Source organism: Lepisosteus platostomus, chromosome 6, assembly GCF_059453375.1.
Source record: "Lepisosteus platostomus isolate fLepPlt1 chromosome 6, fLepPlt1.hap1, whole genome shotgun sequence".
Classification (NCBI taxonomy): domain Eukaryota; kingdom Metazoa; phylum Chordata; class Actinopteri; order Semionotiformes; family Lepisosteidae; genus Lepisosteus; species Lepisosteus platostomus.
This window is the reverse complement of record NC_142616.1, coordinates 24,797,787-24,820,560: the sequence shown is the minus strand read 5'-3', so window position 1 is coordinate 24,820,560 and position 22,774 is coordinate 24,797,787. Positions and strand designations below refer to the sequence as shown.

At 33.2% G+C, this 22,774-nt stretch overlaps 1 protein-coding gene across 4 annotated transcripts in view; it reads right to left on the bottom strand.

Moving 5' to 3' along the window:
* The window catches only part of cfap46 (cilia and flagella associated protein 46), a 58,904-nt gene that overhangs the window by 15,364 nt on the left and 20,766 nt on the right, over nucleotides 1–22,774 (bottom strand). For 3 of the 4 annotated variants that reach the window (XM_088635011.1, XM_088635012.1, XM_088635016.1), the window contains 32 exons: nucleotides 22,264–22,397; nucleotides 21,884–22,096; nucleotides 21,523–21,748; nucleotides 20,714–20,863; nucleotides 20,344–20,451; nucleotides 19,718–19,899; nucleotides 18,544–18,675; nucleotides 18,141–18,306; nucleotides 17,923–18,013; nucleotides 16,415–16,562; nucleotides 15,974–16,157; nucleotides 13,893–14,046; nucleotides 13,582–13,677; nucleotides 13,177–13,400; nucleotides 12,902–13,021; nucleotides 12,384–12,557; nucleotides 11,927–12,075; nucleotides 11,404–11,502; nucleotides 11,085–11,160; nucleotides 10,777–10,932; nucleotides 10,368–10,568; nucleotides 9,387–9,493; nucleotides 8,911–9,102; nucleotides 7,498–7,633; nucleotides 5,301–5,498; nucleotides 4,758–4,946; nucleotides 4,248–4,376; nucleotides 3,340–3,519; nucleotides 2,770–2,943; nucleotides 2,423–2,520; nucleotides 1,636–1,712; nucleotides 89–282 (listed from right to left, as the gene is read on the bottom strand). In XM_088635011.1, the coding sequence (XP_088491137.1) occupies nucleotides 89–282; nucleotides 1,636–1,712; nucleotides 2,423–2,520; nucleotides 2,770–2,943; nucleotides 3,340–3,519; nucleotides 4,248–4,376; nucleotides 4,758–4,946; nucleotides 5,301–5,498; nucleotides 7,498–7,633; nucleotides 8,911–9,102; nucleotides 9,387–9,493; nucleotides 10,368–10,568; nucleotides 10,777–10,932; nucleotides 11,085–11,160; nucleotides 11,404–11,502; nucleotides 11,927–12,075; nucleotides 12,384–12,557; nucleotides 12,902–13,021; nucleotides 13,177–13,400; nucleotides 13,582–13,677; nucleotides 13,893–14,046; nucleotides 15,974–16,157; nucleotides 16,415–16,562; nucleotides 17,923–18,013; nucleotides 18,141–18,306; nucleotides 18,544–18,675; nucleotides 19,718–19,899; nucleotides 20,344–20,451; nucleotides 20,714–20,863; nucleotides 21,523–21,748; nucleotides 21,884–22,096; nucleotides 22,264–22,397 (4,857 nt within the window). The remainder of the gene's footprint in view (nucleotides 1–88; nucleotides 283–1,635; nucleotides 1,713–2,422; nucleotides 2,521–2,769; nucleotides 2,944–3,339; nucleotides 3,520–4,247; nucleotides 4,377–4,757; nucleotides 4,947–5,300; nucleotides 5,499–7,497; nucleotides 7,634–8,910; nucleotides 9,103–9,386; nucleotides 9,494–10,367; nucleotides 10,569–10,776; nucleotides 10,933–11,084; nucleotides 11,161–11,403; nucleotides 11,503–11,926; nucleotides 12,076–12,383; nucleotides 12,558–12,901; nucleotides 13,022–13,176; nucleotides 13,401–13,581; nucleotides 13,678–13,892; nucleotides 14,047–15,973; nucleotides 16,158–16,414; nucleotides 16,563–17,922; nucleotides 18,014–18,140; nucleotides 18,307–18,543; nucleotides 18,676–19,717; nucleotides 19,900–20,343; nucleotides 20,452–20,713; nucleotides 20,864–21,522; nucleotides 21,749–21,883; nucleotides 22,097–22,263; nucleotides 22,398–22,774) is intronic. The other variant, XM_088635015.1, reaches the window with a different exon arrangement.

Genomic DNA, 22,774 nt, shown 5'->3' with positions numbered 1-22,774 from the left:
CCCATCCTTTGGCATCTTCTACACCTTTGTTTCTACAATATAATTTTACAAAGTTAAACCCCAAACCAATAAAACACAGCAGACTTACTAGATTTGTTCCTTTTTCACAATCTTCTAATGTTTGCTCCATGTTTCCATGTTGTGCAATATGGCTGAGCTGATATTGCTCCTTTAGAAGAATATGCATTGTCTCTTCCTTATAAAATTGAATGCTTGTAAGAAGCCTGAAGAATATTTCTGGATTTACAATTGTTTTTGCAACTTTAGTGCACACCAATGTACCTGTCATAAAGAAAAATGCAAATAATAGACCCAGTGAGTTGTTTCTTCAAATATCAATCTCCTTAAGCTATCATTCATTATTGTAGATTTATTCCAAACCAATTTGCTTCAGGTTGTGTAAATGGGAAGTAATTCCCAGAGAGGATCATCTAGGAATTGATGATAGAGTGTTATGATGTAGTCTACTAGTTTGTTTTGGAAGTTAAAAAAAAACAGCTGTGTTTAAAACCAAGGACCTAGCTAACCTTGGGTATATAATATCCAAGGTTATACATGTTAGTAGAACTGAGACAAAAGCAAGCAGTTAGACATTAGAATACTTATACACAGAAATCAATTTCTTGCAAATTCAATTAATTTGCAAAACATTATCTTTTATGCATCACACTGTCAATCTACAGTTGAAGTAATATATCCTATTAAGCTTTGAACCATGGAATAACTTGAGTGTTGTTGTTCAACAACAACTATCTTATTAGTCATTAGTGAGTTACGTCCAAAATAGAAGAACCATAAACAATAATGAGCCCCAGCAGTACAGAATGTGTTCAGACATGTATAAAACAGATATTAATTTCATGATATACATAATGTTATACATGATAATTTAAATTAATACATTTATTTTGGAATCAAATATTCGAAAGCACATTAAAACCGAAGAATTCAAAATAGTGCATAATGTGACATTAGAATGTTGTTTAGAAACTTTTGTATTCCAGGTCTGTGAATCAGCTAGACCATTATTGATAGAAAAATATAATGAGTTTTTGCTCTTAAAACCCTAAAAAGTGATCCTTATGAGATTCCTATCGATCAAATATCAGTTTTCCATTTGGAAATTGAGATGTATTCCTTGCAGGGTGAAGTTACTCTGGATTCTAAATTTCAGAATCAGAAATTAATGAGATCCTCTGACAGCGTGCTTGCTAATAAATAAGCAAGAAGGAAGGAGACAACAGGACAAGCACATTTCCATAATCAACTTAGTTTGTGTAGTAATGTCTGTCAGAGGGGAAATGTAAAAGGTAAAACACTGAAAAAGTGAGGCAAAAAGAACTGGTTACTTCTTAGACTACAATATGCAAAAATGTATTTTTTAAACATGCTCTTCTCCACATGTTTCTCAGTTTAAGACATCCTTAAAAAGGTTTGCCTTCCATGTGCACATTACCTTGATGAGCCTGTTTTAGGTTTACTTTTCAAATTGTAACAGAGTAAAAAGATGACAAAGAAATAACCTGCTTTGTATTTTAGATCTACGTTACTGACAAAACACTTGAGGACAGTTCAATTAATGTAACCATAACAAGAAAGATATTGATAAAATAGACGACCAACATCAAATCTTACCAGATGGCTGAATCCCCTTTCCTTTCTGACTGTCACTTGGTTTTGTTTTTTCAATAAACGCTCCATACAATACAGACCTGTGGTAATGACACATTTTTGTGTGGATTTTTGAATAATTTAAGTGATTTCATATATTGCTGTGGCATGTACAATGTTTTAGTGTTTGAATATAAAGCTAAAATATTTCCAAAAATCAGTTTACAAATATGGTGGATTTATGTGGATTAAGGGAAAATTTTCTACATGGAGAAAAACAATTCCAGAAATTAATGAGAAAAAATGCTGTGGATAACTTTAGAAAAGCCCTCGTATTAAAAATACTAGAAAATACTACAATTCCATCTTGTATAAACATTGTAAAACATGAATGTTCATCCATCAGTTTTCCACTCACTCTATCTAATACAGGGCAGCAGAGGAGTCAGAACCTATCCCACCAAGCAAATGGTGCAAGGCAGGATAAAACATGAAAATGTGCCAAGAAACAGTAGTCACAGAACAGGTAGAAAACACAGATATTATTCCATCACTACTGTTTGTTAAGCAGCCCCCTGGTGACAAAATCTAGGAACTCTGGCAATGCATTCAGAATGAGCTGTTTTATATGTACATTTAATTCCCCTATTATAATTGTTACAATATAGATTATATAAACAATATATCACAATAAGGTACACATTAGTTACTCTGCATATTTCTATATAAACAACAGAAGATGTATTGTTACTCTGCATATTTCTAAAATCTAGAGATAGACAAACTGTCGTATTTTAAATGGTTATCATACCCATTGTCTGAATGCTGAAGTATTACAATTTTAAAGTTAACTGGAAGGTCATTCAAAAGGTTGAGGTGGTGTGGATGAATATTCAGGTTTGTATATGCCTGTAAAAGACAAAAGGTAAAAGGTATGGATGTTTTTTTTCCCCAATCAATATTTTAATGTCTAAGAAATCACAGATAAAGCACTACAATTAACATACTGTACATTATCACTTTATTCAAGATAAATCATTGTTTAAACTTTTAAATTGAAAATTCATTTTCCATTATAGCAATACTTCACAATGTTATATCATTGTACTATTTTATTTATTGTATTAATTATATTAATAGTATTTATTTATATATTACCTTTGAAATCCCACTTAGCGTCTCTTCAACAGTTTTCTGTAGATTGCTTGGTGCTTCATTCTTTTTAGACTGTAAATTATGATGGAGATTCAGCAATGCAGAAAGTTGGGAGCTACTAGTATCATTGTTAACAGTCTTAAGAATCTCACTCATCATGTGTGAACAGTAACAGCTCTGAAAAAAATCAGATATTGTTAAAATATTAAGAACTACAGTCACTGTATTAAGTCTTCAATGTTAAAAAAATACAGTTGTATACAGTTTAAATCTCACATTTATTGACATTTTAATATTTTTTTAAAGATAACATCCTTTAAAACGTAGATGCAAATTTTGGGTAAATGAATTTAAAAACCAAAATGATTTCTTAATTAAATTTATTACATACCGATATATTTTAATAAAATAATTTAAAAACACTGAAATACAAATTTGGCCATATACACTATATGCAATCAAACTGCAGCTAAAAGTTACTTGTAGTGAATAACAACAAATAACTGCATATATTTTTCCTCCCAGATGACTTAAATCCAGTCAGTTGTTAATACCTTTGTACGTAAGTCATACCTGGTACAGGGCCAAATATTGACCAGAAGAAGCTGGATCAAAATGTCCAAAACATTCAAGCATATTAAGACTCGCCTCTGCAAGGATTTCAGTGAATTTATTGTTCAGCGATAAACTGACAGCTTGTGCCAGTATTTCACTTGCTTGAGCCAGGAATTGCTGGGCCACAATTCTTCTACTCTGAAGAACAGAACACAAACAAATATAGCAAGTTGAATGTTTCTGATTGTGTCATATCTTTAGCAAAACAGTCATGGTTATGCTAAAATTGCTTTGTAAGAAATTAATGATGACCAACAGTGAATTGTTCTTTTTATGAAGGATGAATGAAACATATTAAAGACATATTTTAGGTTAACGTCTAGGTGAACCTACATTTTTACATACTGAAGGGGATGAATGTGTAATTATTCTAAATGGCATTTATAAATCAAGTGCCAAACATAAAATTGTATCATATCATAAACAGACAAGACTGATTAAAACTTGACCACTTGTTTTCTCAATGAATAAAATTTTATCACAATGGGTAACACATTTCTGAGTGTATCCTTTGCTAAACTGTAACCAGTTACAACTTTTCCAAAGTTTTCAATGGCTCTTAATTTGCTCCTAATCATTCTTGTGTATCATCCCTCTAATATCTATATTTTGTTTCTATTCTTCAGTGTATTTCTGACTGCACTGTTCTGCCCATACTCACATTGTGTATTTTAATTGCACTTTTCAGCATGAAACTGAACTCTACTTGTTTATATTCGGAAAATAGGCATGTCGGCAATTCCCTAATTTATTGTGATGACAATATTCCTAATTTTGCTGTAAAAAATCATTTTGTTCATAACAAAACACCTCTAAAATGTATTTATACATACTGTACACTTAGTTTTATGATAATAACAAAATACCCTAATCTTAGCAGATTTTAATGAAAACTGCTGTTCCTTCTGGCGTCCACCAATTCCCAAGTTTTGTCCTGATGAAAGCTTTTTCTCCGTTCCAGCAGGATCTTCTTGTAAACTACTTTTTCCTTCATTCTGTAAAATGTATTACAGTAGCATTGGACTTGTGCATTGTAAAATGATTCTGCACCTATGAATACTGAATTAACTACAACATGTTTTTATATTTTTTCTGCTCTTATAATAGTAATTAAGATAAACGATTGAAATGTTTGAGACAATAATCATTACTTTTTTAATTTCAATTTTATCTTTCAATAAAATGCGTCTCTTTTGAATTTTTTTAGCTTAAAGAATATGCAAAATACTTATAGCTGCTTTTTTCTAAATATTCAGAAAGACTGTGCTAAAAACTAGAAATTAAACCCTTTTCAATCCAGTATAAAAGACAAATTAAAATGTGTACAGGTAATTACTGTTTAACTTGGATTGGTGAAAGTAACAAAGTTTCCATACCATAAATGAAGTCTCCCACTGTATTGAAGAATTTAGGGGGTCCACCTGAACAGCAAGAAATCTCAGACACTTTCCCAGCAGGCACAAGGACCTGGTCCTCATTTCCACAGGACCAACACAAAAGTTATTTATAGCTTCTAATTGAGTCAGAGCTACTTGTCCCAATGTCTTGCCTGTAGTTCTCCATTCCTAAAAGTGGGGAGAATTTTCTTTGGAGAATTTCCAATATTTTCCTGCATATTTAATGTAATGCAAATTTCTGGATAACACCTTATACTGAACTTTATGTTTCAAACAGTATTGTATGCATATTGTAATCATTGTCTGCAAAAGCTAATGACTTTAAAGTATTTTACAGATAAATTATCAAAGTTGAAAGAACATGGAGAAGAGAAAACCGTCACAAATATTAAATTTCAATTTACAAGTTGAATCTGCAACATGAATATAGGCATTCTAACAGACAAAATAGTATTTAACATGAATTTTATCCTCAGCTATGCAGAGAAACTAATGTACAATCCAAAAATTGGATGGAATTACCTGTTGTACAGATGTATAGTCAGGTGTGGGTCTCACAAAGTCATCTACCACTTTTTGAACACGATCTTTTCTTTCAGCAGCTAAAGCTTGTCTTTTCTCTTCTTTGCATAGAAAATCAAGCATATTTAAGGTCATGTCCACCAGAGAAAGTCTCAAAATAGCTAGATTCTTCATCGTTGGTAAGGTCATTCTTCTTGTCTGAAAGAATTTAACTTAAATTTAGAATTTATGTTTTTTTGTGAGTGTAACATCAAATTTTACTTTTGTATCATGTTACTGGAAAGCCTTCTAGGATTGAAATAAAAGGATAATGCAAAGTGCTGTCAAATACTGAAAACAAACCTTTTTGCTTAAGACTTTGAAATAGGGCAAAAATTCACCTTTTACCAGGACAATGATCCAAAGCACAAGACCAGGGCTCCAATGGAGTTGCTTAAGAATAAGAAAATGATTTTCCTTGAATGGCCCAGCCAAAGAACTGACTTGAATCCTACTGGGAATCTGTAGAAGGGCTTGTAAACTGCTGTCCACGGTGATTCCCAAGCACATTGAAAGAGCTTGAGCATGTCTGTCAAGAAGAATGCTCGGAAATTGCACTAAGTACTGTACAAAGTTAGTACTTACACTAAAGGACCTGAGCCTATAATTGCTGCCTAAATATTGACTTCATGGGTATGAATAATTACACAAATAAAATATTTTTACACTAACTTATCATTAGTTTTCAGTGTACTCATCATTTTGTAATTTGTAAGAAGTATCTACAAACCTTTGTAAGGCACTATAGTTATTTTCTTACAGTTGGATAATATTCTTTCCTTTACTTAATATGTACTCTAAAAAAATCTTTCACAAAAAACCCAAAAGGAAAAAAATCACCATGACTATTAATAAACATTAAGCACCTCAGCGTCCATGCTATTCATTTTAAAATCAAGAGTTCCTAGACGTATATATCATTTTCTGTGTAAAACCCTAAATTGAATTACTTCAAGGTGATTGTGCATTATTTAAGCATCCCCCTTTTTCTCAAGGTGGTATTACCACATGGTCTTGGTAGAGAATCATGCAGCTAATTAGACAAACCATTAATGACAGCAGAAACATTGTGACCTTAAGTGAAATAGTAGATTTAAAACAAAGGATTATGATTTTCTCCGATTCCCTCTAACATGGAAATGTATCCCTCATTTATTTGCACCAATAAAATGGTGCAAAAAACATTTTGCAACAATATTAACATGTTCTGTTGATCCAGAGTCATGTGCCTGTTTCTTACATTTGCAAAAGTACAATTGAGTGGCTGACATTAAAATTGTAGTATGAGCGCCATCTATTGGTTTTAAAAAGTTAGATCTTTCATGTCATGATTACAACGCATGCAACATTCATAAAGATTAAAAACCATTAATTCATAAATTAAAAATTGTTAAAAACAATTAATATTTAATTGCTTTTCTTAAATACTCTTACATATTTGTTTTGTTTACTGAACTGAACTGAATGATCTAATATTGTAAATGTTTGTATAAACATAATTGTCAGTTTCATAAATCCATACACTTCATATTCAAAAAGACAACATTCCATTGAATGAAAAAAACTATTTTTAATTTTATGGTCAATTATGTATCATGAGATGAAATAAAATGGCCTATAAAGTTTGGCAGAACGGAGTCTTTATGAAACCAAGCAGCATACCCTTCACGTGGCTTGTCTTAAAAAAAATATTTATAGCTGTTTTTTACATTTTTAGTCATAGGTTTTTTTAATACAGAAATCAGTTCAGCATCTTTAAGCTATTTACAAATTCAAATATCTCATTATTTCTTTTTTTGCTTTAGTAGATACTGTTTTCAGAAGATAACTCCAATAAATTTAATTTAGCAGATTTATCGTTAGAATCCCCGTAACCCACATTTAGAGTACACCCAATTTTGAAAAAAGAATGTTTTTATATTATTTGATATGTGTCAGATTTGTAAAGTAATATTTGGTTCTTACAGTACTACCATGTAATAATTAGAAACCTAATCATAGTTCAGATAATACTGTATATTTTAATGTAATTCTTGTTAGGTTGAAACAATGAAAAAAACATTTTACAGAAAAATTAAAAAAAGTTTAATGACCATCTCCTCAATATATTTAAAGTCTTATTTAAACTTTTCCTGATTTAATGAAAAAAGCATAGTACCTCCTGAAGCTGAAGCAGGCTGAGTATATTGAGAAGTGTTTCCTCCTTCAGTGCCACAGCTTGATGCATCAGTAAGTAGGAGTCTAAAAGATACCGATGCTGGCTATCTTTGTCATCAGTGTGGCGTGCAAGCATTCTTCAGAAAATAACAAAAAACAGCAATTGTATTCTAAGTAGCCAATAACATACATTATATGTCTGATTTAGTTTCATGTGCATTAAACTTTGTTATGTTATGGGTATGAGAGTTAAGGCAAGTAGTTCGGGGGGTGCATTTTATGGAAGCCCGTTTCCGCCAGGGAGTTAAAAAAAACGCGCTATGGTATCTCAGAATTCCGACTTAGCAACTCAGAATTGCGACTTCGAAATAGCCATATTTCATTGTCTGTCCTTTTGTTATTGTAACGGTTCGGGTTTTAGGGCTTGTGCCCTAGCCGCTCCCACCCTAGTTCGTGCCTCGCTGCACTGGCTTGAACCTGAGTCTTGTCAGCTGAGCTAAAGAAGACCTTTTTTAAGTAAAAAAGGACATACAATGGAAATACGTAAAAAGTATTTTTCAGCTTTTATAATTGGGAATTCCTCTGGATGTGAAGTGCCTATTTCTGTATCTTATTTCATATTCTGTCTCCGTAAATAAAAACTATTTTTAAAAAGCCCACCGTGCACTATTCCATCCGGGTACTATGGAAGCCTCACTGGCGGAAATGGGATTCTATAAAAATTAGTGTAATTAATTAGATTTGTATCAGGGCACTGTACAAGACAAGTCTTCAGGCTTATAGATCCTATGATCCTGTACGATTCATGAAAATAGTGTAACGGGACGGCCGACTTACAGGGTGTACGATCTGGTTGCAGTGTGGTGACGGCACCGCCCTCCCCTGCGCATAACAGGGATGCTGGCCGCCGGGGTTAAAGAAAGTGTTCTTTAGCTCAGCTGCCAAGACCTGGATTCGAGCCAATGCAGTGAGGCACGAACTAGGGTGGGAGCAGCGAGGGCACAAGCCCTAGAACCCGAATCCGTTACAATAACAAAAGGACAGACAATGAAATATAGCTATTTCGAAGTCGCAAATGTGAGATATAAAGTTGGAATTCTGAGTTGTTAAGTCGGAATTCTGAGTTGCTAAGACAGAATTCTGAGATACTAAGACGGAATTCTGAGTTGCTAAGTCGCAATTCTGAATACTAAGTCGCAATTCTGACTTATTAAGTCGCAATTCTGAGTTGCTAAGTCGCAATTCTGAGATACTAAGTCGCAATTCTGAGATACCATAGCGCGTTTTATTTTACTACCTGGCGGAAACGGGCTTCCATAGGCATTTGGTTTATTCTGCATCTTTTGAAAATAAAAAATAGTTGATCTGAAAAAAGCAACTATTATTTATAACAATATATATAAAAAAACTTTACCTTAATGCTTTTGCATGTGTGACCATTGCATCCACTTCTTGTTCTCTTTTTCCAAGCTGGGAAAACTCTTTTGTAATTTGTCTTAATTTATCACAGCTTGCCATCAATGTCTTTATTGTCTCAGGGTCTGTGTGCATGCTGTTCGGATTATTGCTGTTATGTTTCAATGACTGAATCTTTAGTGTTGCTATTCTACAAAGATAAAAGCAATGTACGTTATTTAGAACATAAAACTCCACGCATGTAAACTAAGTATTATTCTTACAGTGCCTAAAGGATTTGTCTGGATTACAAGGATCATTTTAAAATTTAACAACATGTGAAAATACGTGTAAATTCATCCAGCAGGTGGTGTCAATGTATTTTTCATTTTTAATCCAGAAAGAAACACTTAAGTAGTCACCCTGCATTTGACATTGTCATTTTGTAATATTTCCTTTTTGTAATTTACTAGGTCTTATGAAAGTAAAAAATACCTGGTCTCCAGAGATGCTATCATGAATCTCAGGACATGAATTCTGTTACGTTGCTCATCAAATGCAGATTTGAAAATCGACACTGAGTGCTCTAAAATTTTACAAGCCTGTTAAAGATACAAAACACCAATGTGAAATTAACAAAACAGTTGTCACGGTTTCCTTTCCTTCATTATCTGTGAATTATAGTACTGCAGAACTTCTTTATTATTTCTTATTTCTGCTTGCACCTACAGTATATAGGCTGTTCAATCAATCATTCACTTAAAGTCTTTGACAGGTGTAAAGAAATCAGAGTACCCCCAAAAAAAGCCATGTGAACACTTAAAGAACATGCAAACTCCACATAGATCGGTGCCGAAGGATGTAAAAGAACTTTGAAAACTGAAGCCATGAGACAGAAGTGCTAACTACCAGGGAACAAGTCACAGGTATATTCCATGCTGAAAAGAGAAGAAAGAAAACACAACGTTTCGGCTGTGGAGCCTTCTTCAGGTGTGAGAAAGACAGGGTAGTAAGCAAAGGTAATGTAGCAGGAGAACAAAAGCTGGGAGAGAGGAGGAGCGGGAGGCAGGGAGTGGGAGGCAGGGTACAGAAAGAGAGGCCAATCAGGAGGTGTGAAGTCAGGTGTGAAATTAAACCTACAATGAATAGAGAGAATTTAGAATAAAAGTAGTCTGTCGTTAAGAGAAGGGGGAAGGTGTGATCCTAGCTGTAATTTTAGTTTCTGTAGTCTTTCTGATGTATGAGTTCGGAAAACCGTCTTTGAGAACACAGACGGAGAGATTAGTGTGATCATGGCCGTTAGAGGTGAAATAAGAAAAAATGGGCTTGGAGGAATCTTTAATCTTCATTTGCAGCCTACATATGCTGACGCAGCTCCCCACCTATGCTAACTACCATGCCATTGTACAGCCCCATTTTAGCAATAAGCTTTCAAACAATCACATCAATATATATATTATAAGTGTATACATTTACCAGTGCTTCCTTGTTTTCGCCATCTCCTCCTAACGTAGCCTTCTCGAGACACATGGTCACTCTGAACCAGAAATTTTCATCACCACCAATATTTTGTGCCTCTTCTAAAAGTGCTTTGGCTTGACTGTGATTCTTTTCATAATTGGCCAAAACAGCAAAAAGAAGTAAACATTGTGCTTCTGCAGATTTGTCATGAAGTTCCTGCAGAACACCACAGATAACCTTTGAAACCTTTAAAACTCTTTTCTATCAGAGTTAAACAATTATTTAAATGGACTTAAACATTTGCAAAAGCAGAAAAATTGAAGTTATATTTAGCTACAGTAAATTCAACCACCATACCTACTATCTGAAGGACACAAACAGCACCATGATTACACTTCAAACATGTCAACAATAATTTACTTACCCTGGCAACCACATGGGCTTCAGACAACAGCAATCTTGCTGGTTGGTATAAACCCATATCAAGTAATATTTCAGCCTTGTCAAGCCACACATCATGAACACATAATCCACTTAATTTCTTTCTCCCAAGGAAATTATTTTTGTCATAAAATACTTTCTGAGGAAAAATAGAGTTAGAATAGGTTTGTTTTTTGCCTACTTATTTTAGAAGAGGAATACAAGTGTAACATAAGATATAAATCAAATTGGTAGGCTTTTTTAATCTGGTTAGTACAATTGAAACTGAAAACAATGAATGGGAAGATTTACTTTGCCTGTATTGTTTTCAGGGGGATTCATCTTTGCTCCATCTGTCTCCTTCTGCAAAGCAAGACTTTGTCGACACCTGGAGAAATATTACATGCAAAACATTTAACAAATAAACAGAGCTCAGAATTCTGTTCAGAATTCAGATTCAATTGTAATAGATTATTGACATCTAAGATTAGATTAATCTGACTGATAACTGCAACCTAAGTACAAAGGACAGGCAAACGTGACTGATGAGTAAGAAAAATACAAAAATATCACATCTTTTTTTTTTTACTCATGGAAAGGACACTTGATAGATTGATTTGAAAATAGATACTTCATCTGTTCCTCTTCATATATGAATACTGCTCCAACAACTTTCTCATGATATGCTGCAGACACATTTAGGCCAAGCTGTGAAGACGTTTTTGCAACTCTGAAAAAAAGAAAGAGGTTATTACTGCAGAAATCGTTAACCTACAAAATTATAAATTCAAAATATTATTTGTATTAACTTCCACACAGCAAAGAATACTGAATATAACCTTATAAAGCATTTGTGAATGAGAAAACATTCAAAACAACATATTGAGTCCTATTAACACAATTTATTGCTATGCACAAAATGAAAATATGTATACTTTCCTTCTTTTTTATCCAATTACTGTGTAGACAGTCTGATCTGCAATATGTGCTACGGTTGCCCTGCTAAATTATACATCTCTGACCACAGAAAAATTACATGTAGTCCATGGTTATACAAATTAGCAAAAAATATCAACAAGTAACAAAATCTGCATATATTCATCAACTGAAAATACAATGTTTAAACAAGCATTACAGTGAAATAATGTAATTACCTCAGATGATAGAGGTCAGAAAGACTCTTGGAGTCTGCTACCACATAAGCAATTACTTCAGCAAGTTGTAGAACAGGTAATGTCAAGTGAGTTAAGGACAATGACTCTAGCTCTTTCACCAATTGATCCAGGAAGAATAAACTTTGAGTCTAAATTCAAAAGAAGCAAACAATCAAGCATTGTGTATATTATTAATGTAGAGTACACAACATTTTCAGTCAATTGATTTGCTACCAACCATACCTAGTTAGGCTACATATAATATCTACAGCAGTTAATGGGGAAATGGTGGTTATTAAGATATTGAATTTAATCTTCACCCTTCAGAGACTCAAAAAAAAGAGGAAGACAGTAGGTCATGAAAACAACAAAACTGACTAAAAAGATTAGTTTACATATACACTATTTAAAATGTTTTATTAAAACACTTATGGTAGACTATACTGGATTCACCTACAGGTTTAGCAAAGCTCTGTTGATTCACGGAACACAAACTTGTATCCTGCTTGAAAGCCTGTCTGACTTCCTCAGGACAGTCATAGCCAGCCCATTCTTCAGGGTTAGGAGGCAAATTTTCCAGGGGTCCCTTTCGCTTAATTTTTTCTTGAACAACAGGAGGAGGCAGTGGTGGCTGTATATAAAAATAATCATATTTGTCACTTCACTAAGAAAATGCTAAGAGGGTGCTTTCTACTACACTACTAGGAAGAGCCTTCTTGTATATTTCTATGTCAAGTATGCAGTATTAATACCTTAATATAAAGTTATAGCTGGAGCTACTACAATACTGTACTGATCCAACAAAATATTTAAATTATGAAGCTGGTACTTATAAGCATTCCACTGCAAACTTTGTTAATCTTGGATTATTACAAATTTACAATAAAATGTAATCCATGTATTTTGGCTAAAAACATTCTGATGTTTTGAGTTTCCAATATTATACACTTAGGCGCATGCCTTCATGTTTATTACCTCTTTAGATTTTTTTCCTTTGTCTTTCTTTGGTGTTGCAACTGGTGTAGGCTGAGAAGGAGGGATAGACGGATTCTTAAGTGAATCCTTAATAAGTGCACCAGCAGTTGCTAAAGATACCTGTTGTAAAGTTATAGCACAGTTAGTTAAAAAGAAAACACATTATAGTCATGTCACTGTCAGACACTAGTTTGGAGTTATTTTGATTGTTATTCACCTTGAAATTTTTAAATTTCATTTAAAATTAAATATAATTTTGAATTACAGAGCATTACCTGCCAGATGCGCAATATGTAAGTATAAGCCATAAGACAATGTTGTTGGTGTTGAGGCGAAGCACAACCTCCAATGATTGCCATTAATGTATGAGCTCTAAATAGAGCCTCAAGCTGTTTCACATTTTTTAGTTCAGCAACATACAGATTGGAATTTGCAGTTTTCACACCGATCTCTGACTGACATCTCACAGATACTTGATTGTTCATGTTAGCCTTTTCTTCTGTAAAGAAGGAAAAAACACAATTACATAGGGATTACTAAACTACAATTTAACTATATATATGTAAAATCTATAAATTAAAAAAAGCAAACAATATTTAAGAATTTAGCAAGAAGCACTCAAAAAGTTTAGTTTTCAATAATGTGTTGGGCAGGAAGGTAAAAAAGCAACCTCACAGTACCCATTTTAGAAGCTTTTGGTTGCTCATGAGTTTCAGTCTTCTCTTTCTCTGCTGTGTGCATGCCAACTGACCTAGAGATCTGTTTTTCTTCAATTTCTAAGAAAATATAAAGGACTTTAAAAAAATGCATTATGATACTGGGAGAATGACTTAACATCTTCAACAATATATATTATGACATTTACTAACAACTGGAATACTGAAACAAAAGGAATGCCTAATAAGCAGATTTTTTAAATATGGACCCATACTTAATTTTTAACTAATGTTTTTTACTGTATTTATGGTGCTGTGATAAATAATGTTTTTACCATATTGTTTCATGTCTTCAAATTTCATTTGCAGGAGAACATCAATAGCCCAGTCAATCTGCAGAAGAGCATCAGAGATTGGGAACTGACTGCAGTAGAGCCACTCCCCAAATTCAATCAGGTATTCCACTTTTTGCCAGTCATTTTCTGGTTGCTGTGAAAACAATCATTCAATTTTGTGAAGTGAATCAAAGTGACAACTATAAAAAGGTTAAAATATATTTATAAAAGGTGTGAAAATTAAACATTCTATAAACGTACTTGCGTGTACTTCACTCACATTCTAATATGCAGTTAACTCTACCAAATATTTTTTCCCACACACACAAATATAGCAATTTTACAAAATAACTATTCAAGATTTCATTTATTGGAAAATTTTAATGTAGTGGTAGAGTATCAAATCAAAATGTAAAGGATTGCCCAATATATCAATACATATACCATACTTTTAAAATAAAAATATATTTGTGAGGCTTATTGGTATGTTACAAGATGTATCATGAGTGAGATGGTACGGTACATAACCTCAATAAGTGGAGGTTATGGGAATAACTATATAACAGCCAAAATGTACAGGCACTATAATGAATAATAATGACTATCATATCTGATTCTCTCCACAATATTTTAATAAAGCTTTAGTTTCCCTATGTGGATTAAAAGATTAATATAAAGTAGTTCAAGCATTACTAAACAGATGTTTTAGAAAATTTAGAAAAAGCGTAAGATACTTGAAGGAACATTATGAGTATAAGCATTGATCAGAAAAAGAAAGGCCCAATACTAGATGACAGATAGCACCCTGACAAGCAGCACTAATGATTCTACAAAACAGAGGAGTGAATACCTACCATGAGTCATGAGAATTTAATACAAAGTTTCATTGAAGGAAAGCGAATCTGTAGTATATAAAAATTACACATTCTCATGCACATTGTAGTTTAGAACGGTCACTTCTCATTCTGTCTATAGTAAGAATGATTATAATAGCCTCGTCCTGGCTCAACTGATAAAGGCATTTACTTTGAGATTAGGTAAAGCTGAAATGTAAAGACAAAATGGGCAATTCCAAATTGGGTACCTTCGGTAAAAATTAATTGATGAGTGTTCCAAATTTAAAAAGAAGCATTTGAAATAGTTATATTTGAGAAAATACATAATAGGGAAATTAATTGTTATACTTTTCCTTCACTGGGAAGAGTTGAGAGAAATAGTCTGTAGAGCTGAATTAATGTACTAGCAGAACCTTTCAGTCATGTTTTCAGTAGATGATTTGTACTATTTTTTTCCGATGACAGTGTACTAATTCAATGTGTTATTTATCAACCTTTCTCTTATCAATCAATTATTCTTTTAAGCCACTTTTTCACCAACCACTCTTACACTCTGAAATCAATAAAACCTAGATTTATTTTTCCTTTTAAACTCTGTAATTTGGAATGGCCAACTGTAAATTTAATTGGGTCAGCACAACAATCCTTGTACCAGGATAGGGCCTTCATAAAAAAATATGCACTGTCAAGCTATACTGTTTTTCACAATGTAAATCCCTCATTAGTGATGGGAGCAGTGAAGGATCTGTCAGATTACACAGAGAGTGCTGCTCAGAAAACCAAAGAGAGCCTGGTTCAGTAAAGCCCACACAAACCTGGGGCACTCAGTTAAAGAGTGATGCCATTACTTGAATGTAACATGACCCACATTTGAACCAGTCATATGTGGTCTCTAACACTCAAACTGTACTTATTGATATATGCCTTTATTGATTGTGAAATTCTGGAAGATTAAAAAATATATACCTCTCTATTGACATTATGTGAGCATCAATATGTTTTATGTATAATATCTATAAACTAGAATGGTAGCACACATTAAAAATAACGATATCTCAATGAACAGTAAAGAAATCTATGCTTTGAATTTAAGCAGGCAAGAGCTTCTAATGCATTAACTTGACAGATTTGTCAAATAAGTGTACACTAATTTCATTAAAAAAGCTGATCAGGGTTAATGTGCAATTTTACAGTATATCTAATTGTTTTTCTAATTTCTTAAAACAATATTAATAAAACAGAAACCTGCAGTGATGAAATTGCATTCTGAAAACATATCAGTTGTTCAGTAGTTTCTTTAGAGCACAAAGCAACACGGTGCCACATGTAGGAAACATAATCTTCGTTCTCGTCTTTGAATTTCTGAATATCCATTAGTGTACTCTGCCCAAGTCTTGCCTTAACAGTAACACGGTGTTTGAAAATGAGGCTAGAAAACAAGACAAAAACCAACAAGTTACAAGAAGACAATGTAATCCCATCAATTTCTTACTTATTACTTCTTCATGTCATGCTATATTACATTCATCCTAAAATGCGACAGTTTATTTAAAAAGCATCACAGATTGAGAATGAGTGTACAGGAGAAACAAAATGTAAGAAACTTAAAGAAAGAGCATATTTGTGGAGTATTACAGGCAAATTATTGAATGTTCATCTTGCAGAGGCATCTACTAACGTACTCACAGTCTATGTTTTGTTCGTGGCATCTCCCTAATTGCTTCATCAAGAACTTGAAGCCCAGATTCCCAGTCATTCCTGTCAGCCTGAATATGGAATAAAAGTCCATATAAAGCAGCTCTCAGAGTAAGATCATCCTCTGGATTTCCTAAACCTGAAAAACAACATTAAAAAAACAAAAATAACATATGGTTTCACCTTAATGTGCCATCCCTTATCAATTTGAAATTGCTCTTGCACACTTAAAAATTCCAGTTCAAATGCAGTTCAAATTTCGTAACACATGCTTCACCATGCCTGCGTTATGGTTAAAGGATAAAGAGCAACATTTTTCATTTTTGAAAAGGGGTTTAAAGTTCCAATGGGAAAGGTTTGTACAAGTACAGCATTTTCTATAAAAGCAAAAGAAATCATATGTAGTAACAGACTGTCTGTGTATATTTATATACATAACACATCTATACATATACTTGAACCTATACATGTTATGCGAAAAATATGATACCAGAGACTTCTTGAAATCCCTTAATATGCATTTACACATACACAATGTACTGGTAATATAATTAACCATTATCAGAAAGCTGCTTATTCCTGGTAAGGAAAGAGGCAATGAGATGCCTCTTGAAAATTTGATCTTGAAAGCACAGAGTGTAACATGGGACAACCATCTGAAAGCATCTTAGCTTGCACATACACAAGTGTAATTTAAGGACACTAATTAACCTAGCTAGCATGTCTTTGGGAGGTGAAAGAAAATAGGAGCACCTGTGTGAAAAATGTTCATTTCTTTAGATGGAATAAAAGCTCATTCAATAGCAAGCCGTCATAATACTAAACAGCCAGTTCAGAACAGTAAATTGAATTTCTATACATTATGTTTCCAATTTTTAATTGCTTATTTGAAATGCATTATTTGTACAACAATTGTTATAACTTACCAGAATTCTTCTTTATGACTATGGAATTCTGCTACCCTCTGCTATCTCTAATGTTTAGCAAGGGGCTTTTTTCCCTACTTTAATACTATGGTCCTTTACTGCTGTGATATGGATAGTAAAGGCACTCTTTCACCAAGCCACACCTTCATAGATACAACCAGTATAACTTGACTTGATAAGACAAAGTCCAGGATGGATATCTCTAAATTATTCGAGCAGTTTACCACTAGAGTTCCCACTTTTCTTAAGTTACATTTTTTGGGAAACACTCCCTTGAGTTACATACTAGCCCCTTTTCAGTTCTCATAGGATTTTGTTTCTAAGACATAAGCATCAGAATATAGGGTAAAGAAAGAAGGCCAGGTGAATTTTATCTAGGCATGTAGGTCATAAACAAGACAAATAATACCAAGCAAAGATTAATTTACTGTAGAGTAACTGAAACTAATACAGCTTTTAGTTTAGGGTAACTTGCAATTAGTGCTTTAGACTAACTAGTTTTAGGTAAACTGCATGCAATTTAATAATGGATATTAAAAAAAAAATTGTAACCTCTATATTACTTTTACTCACTTGTAGCTGAAAATTCAAATGCCGATCCAATTGCCACAGAAGAATCTTCTGATAATGTATTTTGTGGTACATTAAATTTACTCAATTCACCCTTAAGAAAGGAAACACAAAAATGTTAAATACCCAAAGTACACTATTTTAAATTATGACAGTATCAACAGGATTGGAGAAAATGGTTACAAAAACATTTTTTATTGTACCTCTAGATAAAACCTTACCGTTTTCTCTTTTTTGCTTGTACGAGAGATGGCTTTTAGAATCTTTTCTATGGGTTTTCTTAACTGTTCTCTCTCTGACGGCGAATGTGTAAAAGGCAGACAAGCATTCCAGAAGTGTCGTGCAGCTATCATGCAAAGTGACTGACTGCCAGCCTTTTCTGCATAACTGAAAAGTAAAAACAATGAGGACTAGAAAATACTTCAGAGTGAGAAGAATTTGGAATTTTATTTTATTATAGATTAATAAACTGCAAGCTTTCAATTAGCAATCTAGAAAATATTAATTAGGTTGTTTTCTGTGCAACATCTCAACTCACATTATGTAATATTCACCAAAACTATTCACTTCTTAAAGTTTAATACCACATAATACAAAATAGAAGTTGGTTGGGGAGTTTCTTACCAGGCACTTAATTCAAATGATGCCAAGGCCATGTCACATATATGTGGCTGTCCTGTTGATTGTTGCATTATACTTTGTCCCTTAATACAAGCTGCATTACTCAACATCTCCTGGACTAATTTGGAATTGTATCTTTAAAAAAAGAAAAATGTAAAGACAGGTGTATGAATCCAAGACTGTGACTGTACACGTACCTGTATGTACAAAATAAATATATGAAAACAAATTTTCTCTTTCAGAGTTTCTGTTATCTATGCATCAGAGTTTCCATCATTATTATATATGTATCTGAAAGTGCAGTGCTCATAATGGTCACTAGATGTCATATTTATTTCATGCACTGATTTACAATCCTGCACGTAATAATAGACAAGGACATGAGGGCAAATTTGAAGCAACCTCAGATAAACAATACAATACCAACACATTTTGTCATTTAACTTGTTAAATTAAAACAATTTTGAAAAGAATGCCTAAACATGTCTTAAAAGTTTCTGTTCTCAGAGTTAAAAATGACCTTTTTTGATCTTTAGAAAATGACCTTTACAAAACATACGCACACAGCACAAAAATGCATTCTCTGCTAAGAAGTCACAAAATATTATTGTTATAGTTGATTCTTTTTAATTTTAGTCATGAAGCCACCTAATTACACTACAATAACAAATGGACTAAACTCTAGCTTTGGTAGCCGCCACAATTTACAATCGTGAGTCTTACAATGTTTAAAATATTAGTGATCTAAAGCAGAACATGGTGTATTTCTAAAATCAAGTTAGCAAACAGTAACGAGTGACAGTAATACAGTCCTGGTCAAAGAATTGATTATTTCTTACTGACATTACATTAACTCACATATAGCAATCTTCACATTTGTCTAATTTTGGCATTATAACCATATGACAGCATAGCATGTTACGGGTCACGGAGTTAATCCAATATTGTTTTCGTACAGTTACAAGAGATAATGTATTCTTATTGAAATATGTGGTTTATTAGAATTATGGCATATGGTATGACATACATGGCAGGGGAGAAAAGTAAGAGAGTGGTTCAACCATCACTGTTTACATTTTACATTTTTAATTAACTCAAGTCTAAGTCCGAAAATATTGCTGTGAGCATCCAAATACACAGAGCCCACTATAAAGATATCATGTAATCCATGACTTACATTTCTTGCTTTTTAGAAGTTACTTTTTTTACAGCTGCAGCTTCCAGCTCTAGTGTCCGCTGGGAGCACATCATCACTAATTCATGATCACGGCACAAGTGAGCAAAGTGTGTTAGCTGCAGCCAAGCCTGAAGTTCAACAACTGGGTCAGTCCATTTGCACTCTGAGGTCATTTTGGCTAACTGGAAAGGTACAGAGAAAAATATTAATCTCACAAATACTTTGGTTTTGTTTTAGTCTCCTTAAAACAGCACAATAAAAATACTTCTTTATAAGAAGCCTCCTTTCAGAAATGCTCGTGGACATCACAAACCTTTCATCTTCACTTAAAAAAAATCAACTCCTATAAAGTTTTCAGTTTGAATCTGTCACTTCAGTGTTGGGCAGGCATCCATTAAATTGAGTAATAATGCATTGTGTACTACATTTAAATGTGTGTTTTAAATTAAGTTTAATTTTAAGTCGGCACCAACATTTTGTGCAATGAAATGGCTTATTTGTGTTCCAGAAACATAAAACTCATGTAACAAATATGATTCAACTAGTGTTAAATATTCAAAGTCAATGAACATGTAATAGATTTAGTTTGAGAGCTACTGTACATATGCCTGATATTGGACACTCACCACAGAAAGAGTAGGAGTAGAAAATTCCATTAACTTGGAGTTATTACACGCATGCATTTCAAGTCCAACGAGCACTTTTGTCATAGCACTCTGACGATCATTCTTACTCTGAAAGTACACAATTATTGTAATAAAACAGAATGCATTTTTTCTTGGTGGGCTGCATAACATATTAAAAGTCTGTTATAGATTTTTACTGATATGTTTTAGTTTTTGAAAACAATATTTCTCAGTGCCATAACTAAAAATTAATCTCATTTGGTTCAGTTGATTCATTACCAATTGCAATTAAAAGAGGTTAATAATTATACCTTAGCAATCGAACAAAAGCTTTAAAAGTTAAAAGTAAGTTTTAGTTTAAAATATGTACCTCATCATCAAAGTCAAGCTTCAGTCCAATTTGTTGCTGGAGAAGCTGCTTCACTCTCACCCAAGTCACAATAATCTGATGTCGTACAGCAATGGGCACCGTATTAGCAGGCACATTGCCAATTGTCAAATGCAGTGCATATTCACAAACCTAAAGCCATAAAAATAAGTGAAGGAGGAAAATATACTCAATTACAAGGTCCTTTAAGAAGAATATTTAAATGAAACAAAAATAAATGTGAATCATAACAAAAGTGATCAGAATATCATTAACCAGGAATCTGATTTACTCTGATACTTGGCATGGTTGCTGGATCTATATGGTGTTAGAAACCATAATACAACACCCTGCTCTTACTTGTAACCCTTCTAACAATATGTTTCTCAATTAGTATTACTGCTGTATTGAGATATCTATGTAATGACGATGAAAGAATTTAAAAATGTATTTTAAATTGAAACATATGCATGTGAGGGAATTGATACACACACATTCTAATAAAATTTTCTAGCTTGGTCATAAAATGCTTTTCTTATAAACATATTAAGATACCATCCACAGCAAACACCATCAAATCATAATGAACATTTTAAATAAATTAGGTAGGTGGTCAAATAAAGTGCTGTTCAATTTTTCACATATAGTGAGGGCCAATGCATTATATTTCTTTGATAAGTATGTATTATCAATTAGCTTTTGATACACCTCTGCTGAACAGTGTACCTAATCTGTTTATCTCATTAACATAGAAAATTATGAACCACGAAATGTTAACTATTTACAAGACACTGCATGAAATATTTTTTTACCTCCAATGCTCTTTTTACATCTACTACTCCACTGGGATCCAATAAAAAGTTCTGCACACTGCCTGTCTTTTCAATTCCTTTTACAGCACCTTTCTTGCTCTTATCAGTGGGAGAAGTCTTTTCGAGATCTCGTTTCTCATTACTGGTTTTGGCCGATGTTGGAATCCATGGAAGAATCAGGCCTTGTGCAGCAGTATTGCAGAGCATTACTAGAAGCATGGTCTCCCTATGAAGCAACACACACAATTATCAAAAAAATAAAATAAACTGAGAAAAAAGGTATCAATTAAAATACAAAAGATTATCTGAAAAACTGAAATCTCTAAATAACACCCACAAATATCATAGGGGTTATACTCACCCAGAGTGCCCCGTCTGTTTAAGCAAATCTATCAATTTCTGAAATGTATCAACAAGCTCCTTTTGTCGTCCAACTTTTATAAGGTGGCTGTTGAAGTTCCAGATGTAAACAGCAGCATTACAAACAATCCAAGACTCATTTAACTCTGCTCCCATCTCTGCAGCTCGCAAAAAGTTTTCTGTTGCATAAAGTGACAAGTATTGAATCCAGTCTCTGAAACAAATATTTGCAGGCCATGAAACTTTGGATGACAATCACAAAACATTAACATAGTTTTATGTTAAGTACAATACGCTATTATAGTTAATTGTCAATAAAGTAAATTGCAACATTGTAATTTTTCTTGTGGTTCAACACACTATTCTCATAGAAATACATACCTGTAGATTAGCCACTCTGGATTTTCTTCTGGATTTTTTTTAATGTATCCTGCAGGATGTTTGCTTCTATCTTCTTGTGGAACAGGCTTGGCATTAAGCTGTACACCTTCTGACATTAATTTGTGAACTGTTGCCTAGAAATTTGTGAAGTGAACTGTGAAAGGAGACTATAACAAAAGTCTTAGCTATTAAATTAAATTAAAATGTAAGTACTCACTACACGTATTTTAAAGTACAAGTGAAAAGCATATCTTTTATTGAAGGAGGTGGCAGCATATTTGAAAGACCAAAGAAAAGGAAATCCTAGCGCTATGAGGAGGAAAGCATGTTATAGATCTATCAAAAGTTTATTTAATAAAGACTGACATGAAAACATAACATTTACAGTTAATTGTTTTCCTTTAATTTACTTTTGTAAATTTCTATGGCTACTTTTTTTAGAAAACATATCAAGCTCATCTGACAAAACATACTTGTAGAACTTATTTACAGTATAAAAATATTTTTGAAA